The 14426-nt window shown below is 37.9% G+C and overlaps 1 protein-coding gene and 1 long non-coding RNA gene across 3 annotated transcripts in view; one reads left to right on the top strand and one right to left on the bottom strand.

Annotated features, from left to right (window-relative positions):
• Window positions 1-9239: 9239 nt before the first annotated feature.
• The window catches only part of LOC146449779 (uncharacterized), a 31003-nt gene continuing 25816 nt past the window's right edge, over window positions 9240-14426 (bottom strand). Inside the window, exon 3 of the long non-coding RNA XR_014860538.1 lies at window positions 9240-9796. This is a non-coding gene — a long non-coding RNA (uncharacterized LOC146449779). The remainder of the gene's footprint in view (window positions 9797-14426) is intronic.
• LOC146449784 (uncharacterized) lies at window positions 9706-11807 on the top strand. 2 transcript variants are annotated; one of them, XM_085101095.1, is made up of 3 exons: window positions 9706-9832; window positions 10249-10472; window positions 10875-11807. In XM_085101095.1, exons 2-3 carry the CDS (start codon window positions 10308-10310, stop codon window positions 11658-11660), a joined length of 951 nt encoding a protein of 316 aa, XP_084957221.1. In that variant the 5' UTR covers window positions 9706-9832; window positions 10249-10307; the 3' UTR covers window positions 11661-11807. The 2 variants fall into 2 exon arrangements, with proteins under 2 accessions (XP_084957221.1, XP_084957220.1); XM_085101094.1 differs by lacking the exon at window positions 9706-9832 and having other exon boundaries at window positions 10117-10472.

Here is a 14426-nt window from a genome sequence, read left to right as displayed (position 1 = left end):
AGATGAAGTCACTTTCGTGGATGAGCAAATATATCGAGCTAATTCGGTATAAGTTGTATATTTAGTTATATTCTTTTGTCACGTTAATGCGAACCTAGCTCAATTATACCATCTTGCAGGCTAACTGATGAACAAAATAATGTTTTACGCGTTACTGAAAAAGGCCACAACAAGGTCGGCTGGCTGGTACAGAACTGCACTTAGCCGGGAGGGGGTGTGTGTGGTTTGTTACGTGCCAAAGGCTTCCCGTGGATTTCCCCGGCTGGGCACATTTTAGTACTCGTGCCTAGGTTTGACCGTGAGTTTGTTCCAACATTCCAGCGACACGGCTCTGTCGGCGGCAAAAATGGCACCCGATTTGAAATGAACTTTGTTTTCAACGAAGGCCTGTGTCTCAATAAATGAACTCCTCCGTAAATGAGCTACCCAGGAGGGACCGCACATCATCCTTCTTGCCATATGGAGAGACAGTTAAGCGAGTGCTTAAGTTTCAAGCAAATTTTAGCGAGGTTTTCGAAGCGCTCTCCTAAAATGACGGGCCAAATTTTATTCAAATTCGACTTTTAGTTTCCTACCTTGTCATTAACATAATACAGTGATGCACGTGGACCAGCTGCTGAGAGATAAACCGCTCTAAACAGCGTTTAGAAGCACTGAGAAGCATTGAAAACACAGCAAAACACACCGGGTAAGCTTTTTCAGACTTAATCATATTTTTTGTGGGTTTTGTGAGAATATTGTTGTCTAAATTTCGATTTAATTTTAACTCCATACAAACTCTTAAATCACGCTTGCATGGTAACCTGTGTCACATACGCTTTGGTGACCTGTGAGCGAACCAGCATAGTGCTAAAAGTTTCCAATTCATGAATTTTTCAGAAGCGATGTTTTATGAAAATTATTTGACATCTGATTTCCATACGAACACTTTTATTTTAGACATGTTTGCCTACTCGTAAAATGGCGTCGGAAACCGTGATAAGGCCTATTCTCGTGTCTGATTCCTCCGCCGGAAAAATCCTGACCCTTCATGGGTTATCGCGCAGAGCATTTTTATTACAAAACGCGAAACAAGGCACGTGCAGAAAAATTGGCGGGCCAAGGAATACATCACGCACGACAAAATCATGCGAACGTACTTGCAATTTTGTCATCAGTTTTTGAATTTGTTCAAGAAGGAAACCGTTTTGACAACAAACTTCTTTAATTTGTGCCCTAGCCTGCTCATAGAGCTTTGTTTGGCTAAATCAGGTTTCATATCGTTGATACATCTGAGTAAAAGAATTTGAGCTTACATGGATAAGTTGATATTAGAGTGTTTATGTCAGTGTATACTAAATAGGAGAATTAGAAATTGTCAATTGTACAGAAATTTTTATCCATCGTCGACAAATGCTTCCCCAAGAACCACCCAATGAAGAAGATCTTCAACAGACAGACACTAAAACTCAGATACTTGAAAAACCACCACCGCATCACACAAAAAAACAGATACTCTCAAATGTAGCAACAACCCCAAACCAAAATCATGACCCGAGCTGCAACTGCAGGAAGAAAGCAGAATGCCCACTTGATGGTACTGATGCCTCCAAGCGAACGACGGTAACAACAACTGAATCGTACGTGGGACTGGCACAACACATTCTTCCGAAACGCCAACAGACGCAATGCAACGGAACTATCTGAACAATATATGGACCCTGACGGACGCAAACAAAACATTTCTAATTAAATGGAAAGTACTCAAAAAGTTCAAACCCGATAACAACATTAACAAGAAATGTAACCTATGTCTTCACGAAAAGTTTACTTCCGTAGAAAAGATCTTTGTAGCCTGAACAAACGCAATGAATTACCAAGTCCAAACCCCCACAGAGAAATAGGTATGTACTCAAAACCTCTCGAAAAACGTAAGGTAACCGTTTGTATCATGGCACGTGAATTGTTTCACGCCACGAGGATTAGTAATTTATCGCCTAGCAAACGCTTGTTTTAAATCACCAATTCGAATGATTTCATAAATCCATGCCCTCATATAAATAGATACGTACCCAAAACCTCTTGTATAACGTAACGTAACCGTTTGTATCATCGCACGTGAACTCTCTCACGGCACGTGGAATTGTATTTTATCGCCTAGCAGCTGCTTGCTTTAAATCACCAGTTTTTGATTACTTTATATACTTTACGGTCATTCGTTGAAGTTGCGTGATGAGTGTGGTCAGCTCCTGATCATACGAAACAGAGCTGTAGCAATAAAACGATGAATCACTTCTGGAGCCTGAACAATTTTTTTCCTGGGTGTATATCTCCGTCTATTTCTATCGATTTTGGGGAGTTAGCAATGCTGGAAGTTATCACTGCTAAAAGATCGTAGGCTTACGCACCACGCAGTCAAATATGGCCGGAGTATAAGCTGAAAACAGCTTCTTGTTTACTAGAGCGATTGTTGCAATATAACTTTCTATATCTCTTTAAGCTTATTAGGAGTGTAAGTAATTTAAATGCCGTAACAGAACAACAAATTCATTTGATGCTGAAGCCATTCGCTCGACCTGGCAAGAGACTGAAATGCATCAAGTAATGTTTGGAAAAGACCTGAATAAAATGTTATGAATCCAACCTTTTGCTTCCTTCGTCTTTTGACTTTGAACATCTGTCGTTGATTTCAATATACATTTTGAGTTGGGCCTACCGTAAACCAGTAAACTAGGCATATTTCAAAGCCCCGACATATCAATCCAGTCACAGGTTTGCATTTCAAAATTGTTTTCGACTCCTTTGCAGTGGGGAGAGGCATCTTTTTGTCACATCTTGCAACCAGCAGAGTTTGCAATTGCTTTTACCAACTGCCGACGATTTTGAACAACAATGTCTCTTGTATTTTTGGCTCAGTGATAAGCTAGTAGCTGAAATCTCCTAGCAACGGTTAAATCGTTTTCCACCCAGTTACATTTTTGAGTTAACGCTCGCATGCTTAGCGTCTGCGCCTGAGATTCGAATTACCAAAGACTAAACGAATGATACAGGTTTATAGATGTAAATAATATATATATTTAAAAATAAATTAGAGGAAACGACCAAAGACAGAAGTCTACTTAATTGTGAGTAACTCAACTTTATTTAAGATAAATGTAATCTTTATTTAGTCGAAACCCATGTTTCCTAAAGCCCATGGTGACATGTATGAAGTAGCGACAAGCATTTTGCGAAATATTCGTCCCGTTCTCAAGTAAATTCAAGGTGAAAACGTCATTACGCTGTGGCAATATAAGCCGCGTGTGGTGTTTAGGTTGCTAAATATATAAGCCGTGGTCACAATACAGCCTTTAATTTTTACCTAGGGAAACTCAACCTGCTGGCAGTTTACCTTTGTGACCAATTTTTTCCCAGGTAACTTACCTCGGGAAAGGTTTATCGTCTGGAGATATACCGAGATAGCGTGCTGATCACTGCCGCGCCCCTAGAGGAAAAATAAGTTAGATAATCAGACAAAAGTGATAAAGTGCATTTGCACTTTACCGGCCAACTCGCTAAGCGACCTGAATAAAGTCGTCCAGGGGCATTCAATCTTCGAATATTTGGTTGTAGTTTGATATTTTAGTAGTGAAGGTAAGCACCAGTTAGGCCTCTTTTTTGAGGTAGAATCTCATTAATTTGAGGGGGAATGACATTCTCGGTTGACCTGCGAACTGTACTTGTAAGTGTCAACTTCTACACGACAAAGGAAACACACAATGTCGGTCGGTGTCGGATGCAATGCAATGCTTTTTACCAGTCCCTCTTTGTTAGCTAGTTTTCAGTGTTCCTCCAGTGTAATCTATGCACTTGCTATTTCTTATAATGACCGTAATTACAAACGGTTAATCACACGGTATCGGTTAAAAACCGAGACCCGGCTGAGAAGAGGAGAGGTAACCATCAAAACTCAGTTGAAACAATAGTCTCCATCAGATTTGTTGGAACAGGTCTCCATCGTTACCCTGCCCGGTTCCTCAAGATTTAACAGCAGGATGCTATTGCATGTTTCGCACCCTACAGTGTAACCCGTTTAAGAGTGTTAATGAATCTCTAGCAACAAAATAGATATTTAAAGGATGAAACCCACGCGGTTTACGAAAAAAAAAAAAACACGGTCTGCTTAACCAAGTCAGAAGTAAAGAAGTTCATAAACTCAGTCTTCGGAAATGATACAGAATATCAAGATAGATTTCCATCGAGGACTTGTTACTTCAATGAGTAACGGACGTTCGCAATAATTGTTGTATTTCTTTTTTCTCAGTTTGACTATTGTAGAACTTTTACTGAAAACGTTGAGTACAAGAATTAAATCCTCATATTTCCGATGAGTTGAGTGCTCTGTAGGGAACCTAATACAGGTCCAAAATAACTATTACATTGTTTTTGAACGTGAACGAGGAATCAGATGAGTTCATCCTTGGCTAAATAAATTACAGGATATGTCATATTATTCACGTAGGACGATAAACTGAATGAATCAGAAAAATCCTCAGTAAGTGCTTTTGGTGGAGCTCGTTAAACAATTCGAGACGGATATATAAACAGAATGATTTGTGTCCGACAATCTCCATGGTCAAACGTTAATTAATTAATTAATTAATTAATTAATTAATTAATGCATTAATTAATTAATTAAATTAATTAATTAATTAATTTAATAGTAAATAAACAAATAAATAAATAAATAAATAACAAAAAAAGAACAGTTTGCTAAAGATTTCTTGTTTTTTTTTTTACTTTGAGAGCTCAAAGATTATAAGTTTTTCGTGAGTCCTTGAGTTTACTCAACCATTTTATAATTTACTAAAAAAGTTTCAAGACTTCTTCAAAGTGAAGTAAGTTTATGTGGAGACTGATCAGCGTCTTTGTTTTCTGTACGAATGTGTGGCATCCGAATAACCAATTCACTGAGTGGTTCTTAAAACTTTTTGTAATCGCAAAATTATTGAGCTTTGGGCTCTTAAAGTAAAAAACTTCTAAGTCTTCTTAATTTTCGACGCCATTTTGACGACTGGCTTGAAATAACAGTGTTTGTGCGGGAATCCGTTGTCAAATAATTTTTATAAAACATCGCTTCTAAAAAATTCATGAATTGGAAACTTTTGTCACAATGAAAAGGATTTTAGGAAAAAAAAATGGAGGGATGTAGCTTTGCCAGAAAGCAACCAGTCGTGCTTTGAACTTTCCATACATTTGTCTGTACAGCGAACCAGCCGTGAACTGCTCCTAAAAGTAGTTCGTGAAAAAAAAAATACAGGGAAATGTATGGAAAGTTCAAAACATGATAAAAACAAAAGGCAATCACTGGAAGTTTGAGAATAGTTTTACAATTTTCTTTTGGTATTTGATGCTTTAATTGAGACAATTTTTTATACATAGAAATACGATACTTTACACTATTCTACATGGAATGCTAAATAATACAGAAAACTTGATATATACTTGCCCTTTTCAATACTTTATACTTAAAACTTTACAACTTTTATTTTTACTTTTCTGTCTTCAGCCAGTGTATAAATGGGTCCTGGCAACAAACTTTTGGGGGTTACTTCATTCTGAGTCTAGCATCCCATCGAGGTGCAAGTACCAGTACTCCTGGTTGCTTTTAAAATGCCTCAGAAATCGGCCTTAATCTCTGGCTGTGTGGGCAACCTACTAGGCCGGACGTTTGACTTTGCCTAATTGCCAAAATGAACGATTCGCTAAAATTTCCGATTGATTCCTAAATTAATAATGTTTGCTGATTTTAAAAATGTTTGCGCTTTATTGTCTTGAAAGACAATACCCTATTCTCAAGCAAACAGTATCGCATGTATACATTGTAATTAATACTTACCGCACAAATAAAAGGGGATTTTGTATTGTGATGACTTTTTTTTCTCCCCTTTCCTTCTCCATTCTCCCGTTTCTCTCCCTTACACTCCTAAATTTTTCTTTTTTTGCCTACCTGCCTCAACCTGACGCGTCCGTGTCAACAATGGATTCCCAGTCCACTCTAAGGTGAATTGCTGGACATTATCCCTCAATAAACTGGTTATATTTTAAGTTAGCAATCACAAATCACCATAGCAATACCTAGAAAGATATCTAGAAATGCGTTGAACCATTACCGTGTAGGGCACCGATGACAATATCAAAGAGAAAAAAATAAATATATCAACAACAAAAACAGAACAAAGTAGAATCAACAGACATTATCTCTTATTTTCTTTGGGCTAGAAGGGTGACGACATCAACTTTTAATGCGGTACCCAAAGCGCAGGGTTGTCAGGAACCACATTGTGCGGGACAAAACTTTAAAATCGTGGATGTACAAACTGGTTTTGGGTAAAACGACTGCCGAACTCGTCGTGCTGAAGAGCTTCCATTGTGCTGTTCCCTTTGTTTTGACTTCAATATTCTCGCGCTCTGGAAGTTGTTCATTTTTCAATTGTGCTCGTCCAAGCATCTCTGGAAACTTCTCGAGAACGATGGAAAGCGTGCCTGATTCGTTTTCTCTTTTGTCTTTTTTTATGGACATCTATGCAAAAATTGCTCAGCAGTTTGTCCAGCTTGCTGCAAAAGGTATGTTTGTGACTCGCCTGATTTATCCAAGTTATCCAAGAAACTTCAAAAACTAAATGTAAATGGTTTCTTACTGCGCCTATCAATAAGGGATAGAATAATAAAATATGTAAGTTATACGATCTCGCCCTGTACAACAATTCGTAACAACAATGTCGTCACCTGCGATGCATCCGGGATTGTAATGCGCTGTTGGCGTGAAAACTCAATCAGGATACTGAATGGTCAGAAAATGATCAATAGAGTAGTGGTTTGGACGAGTTAGGAGCCAAGAACTCTTTCCTTGCTATTTACCGTATGCCTGTTGAAGAGTGAGATCTCGATGAAAAGAATGAGATCACCTGAGTGCCTTCCCTCGAGTGAAACCAGTAGCTTTTTGAGGTTTTCGTAAAGTTGGTACATTTTGCAGTTTTGCTTGCATAGTGTATGGTTAGCAGAATATCCCGACGTGAAATTTGTCTCATTAATTTCTAGGAATTTTAATATACCATCATCAGATGACACATCAATGACAAGAATCTGGGATTTTCTTATAAATTGAACAAGTCTCACATTTCTCTTGAACGTTGTCATTTTCCGAGTTACTACTTGTAAGGAAGGGAAGAGTAGTAAAGGGTTGAACATAGATAGGAATTCAGCATAAGGCAAACTTTCTACTTAACAACGTTAACATTTAGTAACAATGGATTGATTCTGTTGCTATAGTATGTTATCAGATTCTTTTTCCTACTGCAACGCATATTCTAAATTCGTCAGAAAAAAAAAAAAAAAAACAGCAAAATATTAATAATCTTTTTGTCCTCGTTATTCGCCGGATTAATGAACTTGCACCAGGTCAGTGATCGTTTTAAACTGTTTTATTTCAATGCCTCAGCTATAAACTATTTTAGCAATGACATGGTGAATAACGTTACAGCTAGAAACTGGACCTTCATTAATAAAATTTAATCAAGCTCCCTACACTTTTACCTTTAAAAAAACTATGCCTTTCAAAAAAATGTTACGTGTTACAAATTATAAATAGCCAATGGATCCTTCACTGGTCTTTGAGTATAATGGTGAACATCCTTTCGTACCACATGTAATGATTGGTAGAGATACTAAACCTGGCATTTTCTGTACCGTGACCTATATAAATAGTTTTTTTGTTCATTCTTTTGACTTGCGTCTTACAAACTCAGGACAATTAAGGCAAGGGCCTAGATTGAAAAATGCATTTTTTTGACATAAATTAATGTTGTTCAAAGAGGTTTCAATATAATCGAATGAGATTTGGCCCACGGAACTTAATTAAAAATCCGACTACGCTGCTCAAATATCACGTGATTTTGTCACGTGATTGACATTTTAGGATTTCCAATAGGGCATGAAAAATAGATCATTTTAAACAAGAAATGGCAACACTTTTTCTGTAACCCTTGAAAAATACAACGGTATTTTCGAAATGAAGGATACTTAAACTGTTGAACTGTGCTTGGCCTTTGACGAAAAGTGGTTCTGCGTTGAAGTAGTTTCATGACAATGTTAAAACATACCGTAAACCATCGCTTTTTGGCGAATTTAGATATAAATTTGGTTGATTTTCTTAAAAGGCCAAGCACATCATAATACACCAGTATTTGGCACTGAAAACTGGCTATCAAACTTTAAAAGTGTTGCCATTTTGCAAAATCTCTTTCCCTTGAGACTGTTATCCGCCATCTTGAATCCGCCATGTTGACCGAGCAGTGAACTGAAAAAGTAAGCTGGGAACAACAATTCCCGTTGTCCTAGAGACCAAATGGCCAATAAGGATCAATGATTTGATATCAGGTCCGGTTCCCAAGATGCAAAATGGCGGACGAAGAAGCATTTAGCTGGCAGTGGTTTGCGTAATTTTCTCGACATTTTCACCAGTTTTATTACTATGACCGTAACTACAGAAGCTGAAAATCAAAAATGCATACTTTCGCTATTAATAAGGAGACTTAAGAATATGCATTTCGTGTTTCTAGGTGAAAAGGTGGGAACATTAAAATGTCTAAATTATAAACAAATACGTAGTGTATATTGATGTTTTAGGTTTGTGAGATAAGTTTTGTGCTTATTGCTTACAGCGAACTATGAGCCTTCGTTGACATTTGCAAATGACATGCGCGAGGTTTTGGCGGAAAATTCAAATGAGCTTATTATGCAAGAAACGCTCCGTTGCTGATGTATGTAGATGTTATGCTCGTTCTGCAAAGATTGCAATTATCTAGAAGTTTTCTATATCAAAGTTTCATACGAAAGTGACTTGGACTAAAAGTGATTTTGGATCAAAAAGCCGCGTTCTTCATATAATCATTTAAGCAAAACAGTTAGATTTGGCGCCATAAATGGCCTCTTTCTTTGGATGCGGATTTGCTCGAGTTGCAGTCAAAAGCAGTTTCCTAAAACCAACTGGTAAAGTGGAGTACGACCAAGGCAACCGGTTACAAAACTACTTAGCAGTCTTTCAAGGATACCAAGAGCGCTATGAGGTAGACAAAAAAAACCTATAGCAAGCGTTCCAAGAGCCTTGTACAACATTTTGGAAAATGGAAGCTGAACAAGGACAAATACACAGAACATTTCAGCCCTAACAACTGGGAAAAGCTGACCGAATACGAAAGGAAGCAACACACTCGAAGAAATTGCAAGGCTTGTGATGTTCATCACTTTCATTTGCAATCTTTATTTCCCACGTGGAGTTACAAAGAAAACTCGATTATGCAACAAGATATTAACAAGGACATTAAGAGTCGCATCCTTAAACCATCATGTCGTGGGAATGTAATAGTCACAAAAAAAGGCCATAAAAACAGCCACTTCACAAATTTATGAAAAAATCAATGCCCCATTTAAAAATATATTTGGGGTGACATTTGCCGAAGCACAAGCCAATGTTTCTGAGTTAGGCCTTCAAGAGAAAAAATCACATACTGAAATGAAAAAGGAAAGGAGAAAAAAATCCATAGTTAACAAGACCTGCATCCAGACGAAATGGTCCGAAAAAGACTGCGACACTATGCTTCCCACCAGACAGACCTACAACCAACGACAGGAACAGCGGTTGTCTCTTTTCTTTGAAAGTCCAGAAGATGCTCAACTGAGGGCCAACAAAAGAAAGCGACAGGAAGAAGAAGGCCAATGTAAGAAGAAAAGGCATTCCCCAAGGCCAGAGGACATTGACTTTGACAAAGACGGGCTCCTGGAAAAAGTAAACACAATGAGGAATGGAGAAAGGGTGAGTAAAACATTAAACAAGACACATAAAAATTGGCGTAAAAAAGGTAAAGCGGCACTTGAGTCTGACTAACAAATTAATAAAATATAACATTAAATGCAGCCTTTAACAAGTTATGATTTATGATAATGATAATGATGATGGTGATAATAATAATAATAATAATATTAATAATAATAATAATAATAAATCATTATAAAAATAAAATATTTAATCATAATAACAATAAAATATAAGGCATAACTGTTATCAATGGGGTACTGTGTATGTTGCTAATCACAAAGGTGAATCTGATCATGAGGTTCTACTAACGCTGAAGACAAAATCAACATACACCTGTATCTTAATATATGACAAGTTAGAAAGAAATCTAATGGGCAAAACATGAATGGTGTACACATTAATTTATTTTCCAGATCAATTACTCCGAACTTGCACGTCAATATGGTGTGATGGAAAAAACAAACTGAGGAATATGGTTGTTAAGGAGTTCCTGGAAAGTAAAGGAGTGCAGTTATCCAGATTTCAACAATTTAAACAGGATAAACTAGCAGCAAGACGAATACTAAGAAGAATGCAGGGTGGAGAGATTTCAGTTCCAGTTCCAAGAACAAACAAAGAAATAAGGGAAACCTTAATGGTAAGTATACTGTGCAGTGAACTTAGTAAACTGAAAAGCACATAGAATGAATTAAAAAAAGAATAAAAATATTGTAAATGATACATGCAATGCATATTTTCAATACTTGTCATGATAGATTTCAAAAAGATGTTCAAAGCTTCTTATGTTATTTCTACTTTCCATGAGAGCTCAGCTGATGAATGAATCAGAATATACAGCCACATGTAAAATTCTCTACAATTAAAGGTTTTAAGGGAGAGATGTCCAAATTTGTACAGGTTAAAATCTAACAATATTTTTAAAGTTTGTCTTTTTCGGTTTTCTTGTCTGACATTACAATGTTACATGATTGTACAGAATACTCCCAGCAATGGGTAATGCCTGCTTCATTAATTTGTGTTTTGTTTTGTCTTTTTTTAGAGCAAAATTGAAAGTGGTGAGTTCATTCTTGGTGAAATGATTGTCCCCCAAACATTCAAGAAAGTGTTGCTGACAAAGGAGGGCACACTCAAGACCGAAAGGTTTACAGTATCTGGCCGCAAGATTCCTCTCCTAGAAATAAGGACACGGATGCTTAAGGAGCACGAATCACTGGGTTTACTACGTGTTCAAGATGATGAATACTATACTGCCATGACAGATTTTGAAGTCAGATCCAGACTTATGCAGCTTGGGGAGGATGCAAATACAGGGGAAGAAAGTGAAATCGAGAGTAAGAACAGATTAAAAGCAATGGAAAGAAAGAGGCACCTCATGATTTGGGGTGACAACTCAACCCTTCTCAACCACGGTCATCTTCTATTGACAGTAAGTTCAGTGTATGACAAGGCCCTATATTATACCAATGATCGGCATGAAGAAGTGATGGCCATGGGCAAAGGAAACATTGATGTGCAGTCGGTAGTTGAAAAACCTCATGTCTATATTCTGGGGAGGTGTGGTTCTTCTGAAGTTGATCAATTAGCCTACATCGACACCAGAAAGGCCTGTTTACAGAGTCTGGACACTAAAATCACCACATCAAATGGAGTTGAGATTACTGACATAGTGCGCTTTTTTCATGGTGATGGCCCCCAGCAGCAATTTGAGGCAGGAGAACAGAAAGGGGAAATGCTGGATGTGCCAGCTGTAGTGGTGATGCAAGGAAGTACAAAGATCTTGCAGCTTCTCTTTCAAGACCTCACCTTACTCTCGCAGAACGATTAAGGAAAGTTCTACAGGGGCCTGCTGGAAGAAATAAAAAGGAACGGTGGTTTGAAACCATTTAAAGGTCTTCGACTAGAGGAATTGAGGAGTGAATGCAGAGCACGGGGCCTTGAGACTGATGGACAAAAGGAAGAACTTCAAGAAATTCTCAAACCCGTACGAAACAGCTAGGTCTAAATTTGTCTGCCTTAGGTCTAGCAAAGGTCTTGTAGACATTATCTAGACCTTTCCAAGACTAACTAAATGTCTTTAGAGTCTACCAAATGTCTTGAAAGACTTTCTGACCTCTGTTACGTCTGTTTGTCTAGAAAATGTCTTGAAGTTTGGTCTAGATTAGACCTTGACTAGATCTTTCTGTGTTGCGATAACATTTTCAGCTGCATTCAAGTTCTCAGGTATCGAGTTTCCTCTGATGAACTACTTAAACTATATCTAAATTTGTCTTGACGTTAGCCTAGTCAAGACATATAAATAAGTGTCGGCGATGTGTGCACGATCTAGGGCCGGGATACATCACCGCTTTTACTTGATACAAAAAAGCTATATTTACTCCCACTCTTAGACGTGCGATCGCGCGAGTAGAGAACTTAATTATAAAGAGTATTGAAGCTGATCATGCGAGAAAATAATTCCACCATCTATCATGAAAGATAAACGAAATCAGTAAATCTTAAGAATTATTCCGAAGTATTGTTCAGCTGATTATCAGGAGGAGGTATTCCAAGCAGCAGTTCACTCAAAACGCTACAAAAAACATCAGAAAATGGCGAGTGCTGCTTGAACAAGCAAAAACCCCACCTTTAATTCACCTTGATCCGCCCGCCACCGACGGATAATTAACATCACTTGTTTGAGACGATGTCATGTACTCTAAAAGAAAAAAGAGCCGCTTCACAGTTGTGTAATTTTATAATAGGAGAGGAAATATCTTGCGACGTCAAAAACCTGCAAACACTAACCTCTGCTTGGACTTTGTTGGGTTCCTCACGTTCACAACCAAAATCAAAATATTTCTTCAAAGAGCAGCCTGAAATGATTACTTTGTCATATGACAGATATTAAACAACGCTCTTCTCAACATTTTAATCCAATTGCTTTTCCTTTGCGCGCGCTAATCACGCAAGCATGTTTTCAAAAACGTTTTGAGTAAAAAGCTCGTCGAGTTTGCGTTATTTTACTTGTTTACCCGGTGCCTGGTACTTTAGAAAACTTCATAAAGATGCAAGTTCGAATTTGTCTCGTTAGAAATAAGCAATTTATGGAGGAAAATGTCCGTATTTCGATAAGTTTTCTGCCAAAAAATATTTGATTACACGCAAAAACATTCGTGTACGTTTATACATCGCAGCGAATGAGAATTTATATTTTAATCAGCGCAATTTTCAGTTTTACTTTCGTTTTGCCTGAAAAATAGTTCAATCGTGATTTTGAGACGGCACTTCATTGACAGCTTTGGAAAAAAAAACCGTATTGGGCTCCGTCGCTTCACGACTCCGTAAATATAATGTAGCCATCCCTGTCTCAAAATTGCAATTCGCGACTCTGCCAAATACGAAATATATTTTCTTCCAACGCCAATGCAGTCATTGCCGTTTCAAAATCGCAATTAGTTTATAATATGTTTCAAACTATCTGTTTATATTTACATCCTAAAACGTTTTATAACGTTGCTAGATTTCTATGGCCGTGGCCTTCCTGTCATTGAATTCAACTAAGCAATCAAATACAACAAAATCAGTCACGAAAAAATTCAAAATACCATAACAAGGTATAGGGAAAGGCCCCCAGGGTTCACTCCCAGCCGGGACTTTCCCGCGTTCGGATGCTCAAAAAACTTATGTATATTAATAATAAGTACTCATAAAACTGCGCGAGTGAATTCCTGTGATCAAAAAACGCACTAATCTGTTTCAACTGCATTTGGGAATTCAGCCAAAAAAGGCAACATCCGGCATGTCATCAAAGTACATAAAAACACATTTGTGCTCTATGTGGTTGATATCCACCACAATAACATCCTCTGCCTGCGGTGGTCCAACAACCTTGATATGCAAACAAGAAGCATTTGTGTCGTGGTCATCAATCAATTTGATGCGAACACAGTCACGCAGTCTTGTTAAGACAGCCAAGTTACGAACGCGGTAGTTGCAAGTGGTCTTTGATAGGCAGAAACATATAGGTTCACACTGGAAGAAAAATTCAATTTGCCCATATTCTCGGACATTTTCATCCTTAATTACGCGAACTGTAAAGCTGTTTCTACTGTAGACTCGCTCATACGCCTTTGAGTGGAAAACGCGACTTCCAGACTTAAGCCGTTTGAATGATTTTACCACAGAAGTTGGGGGTGCAAGTCCCAAGAATTCTGTTAGGTCCTGAAGTTGAAAATCGGTCAGCTTTCGCTCTGAACTTGCTCCCAGGGCAAAACACCCCTCAAATAATTCTACTCCATTTGAAATCCGCCTGGAGGATACCATTCCCCGGTAGAAATCAGTAATTGGACCCTCCTCTGGAAGAAAAGTTCTTCGTAGTTCTGGAAGCCTCTTTGAAATAGACACGGCTGATATTATTTGAAATTGAATGTTTTGAGTTCCGTGAAATGTTTTCAACAGAAAGCCATTCTTGTCCTCAAAGTGGAAATATGAATGTGTCCACAATGGCCCCAATGACCTCACGTTATCAGCTAAATGGACAAGAAGATGGAAGTTTGCTGTTTGAAAACGTAGTCCGTAGTAACCCTCAAAGAGAATGCAAAAGTGAAACAAT

This window comes from Pavona decussata, unplaced genomic scaffold, assembly GCF_977016875.1.
Source record: "Pavona decussata unplaced genomic scaffold, jaPavDecu1.1 SCAFFOLD_590, whole genome shotgun sequence".
Classification (NCBI taxonomy): domain Eukaryota; kingdom Metazoa; phylum Cnidaria; class Anthozoa; order Scleractinia; family Agariciidae; genus Pavona; species Pavona decussata.
This window is presented reverse-complemented; position numbering and strand designations above follow the sequence as displayed.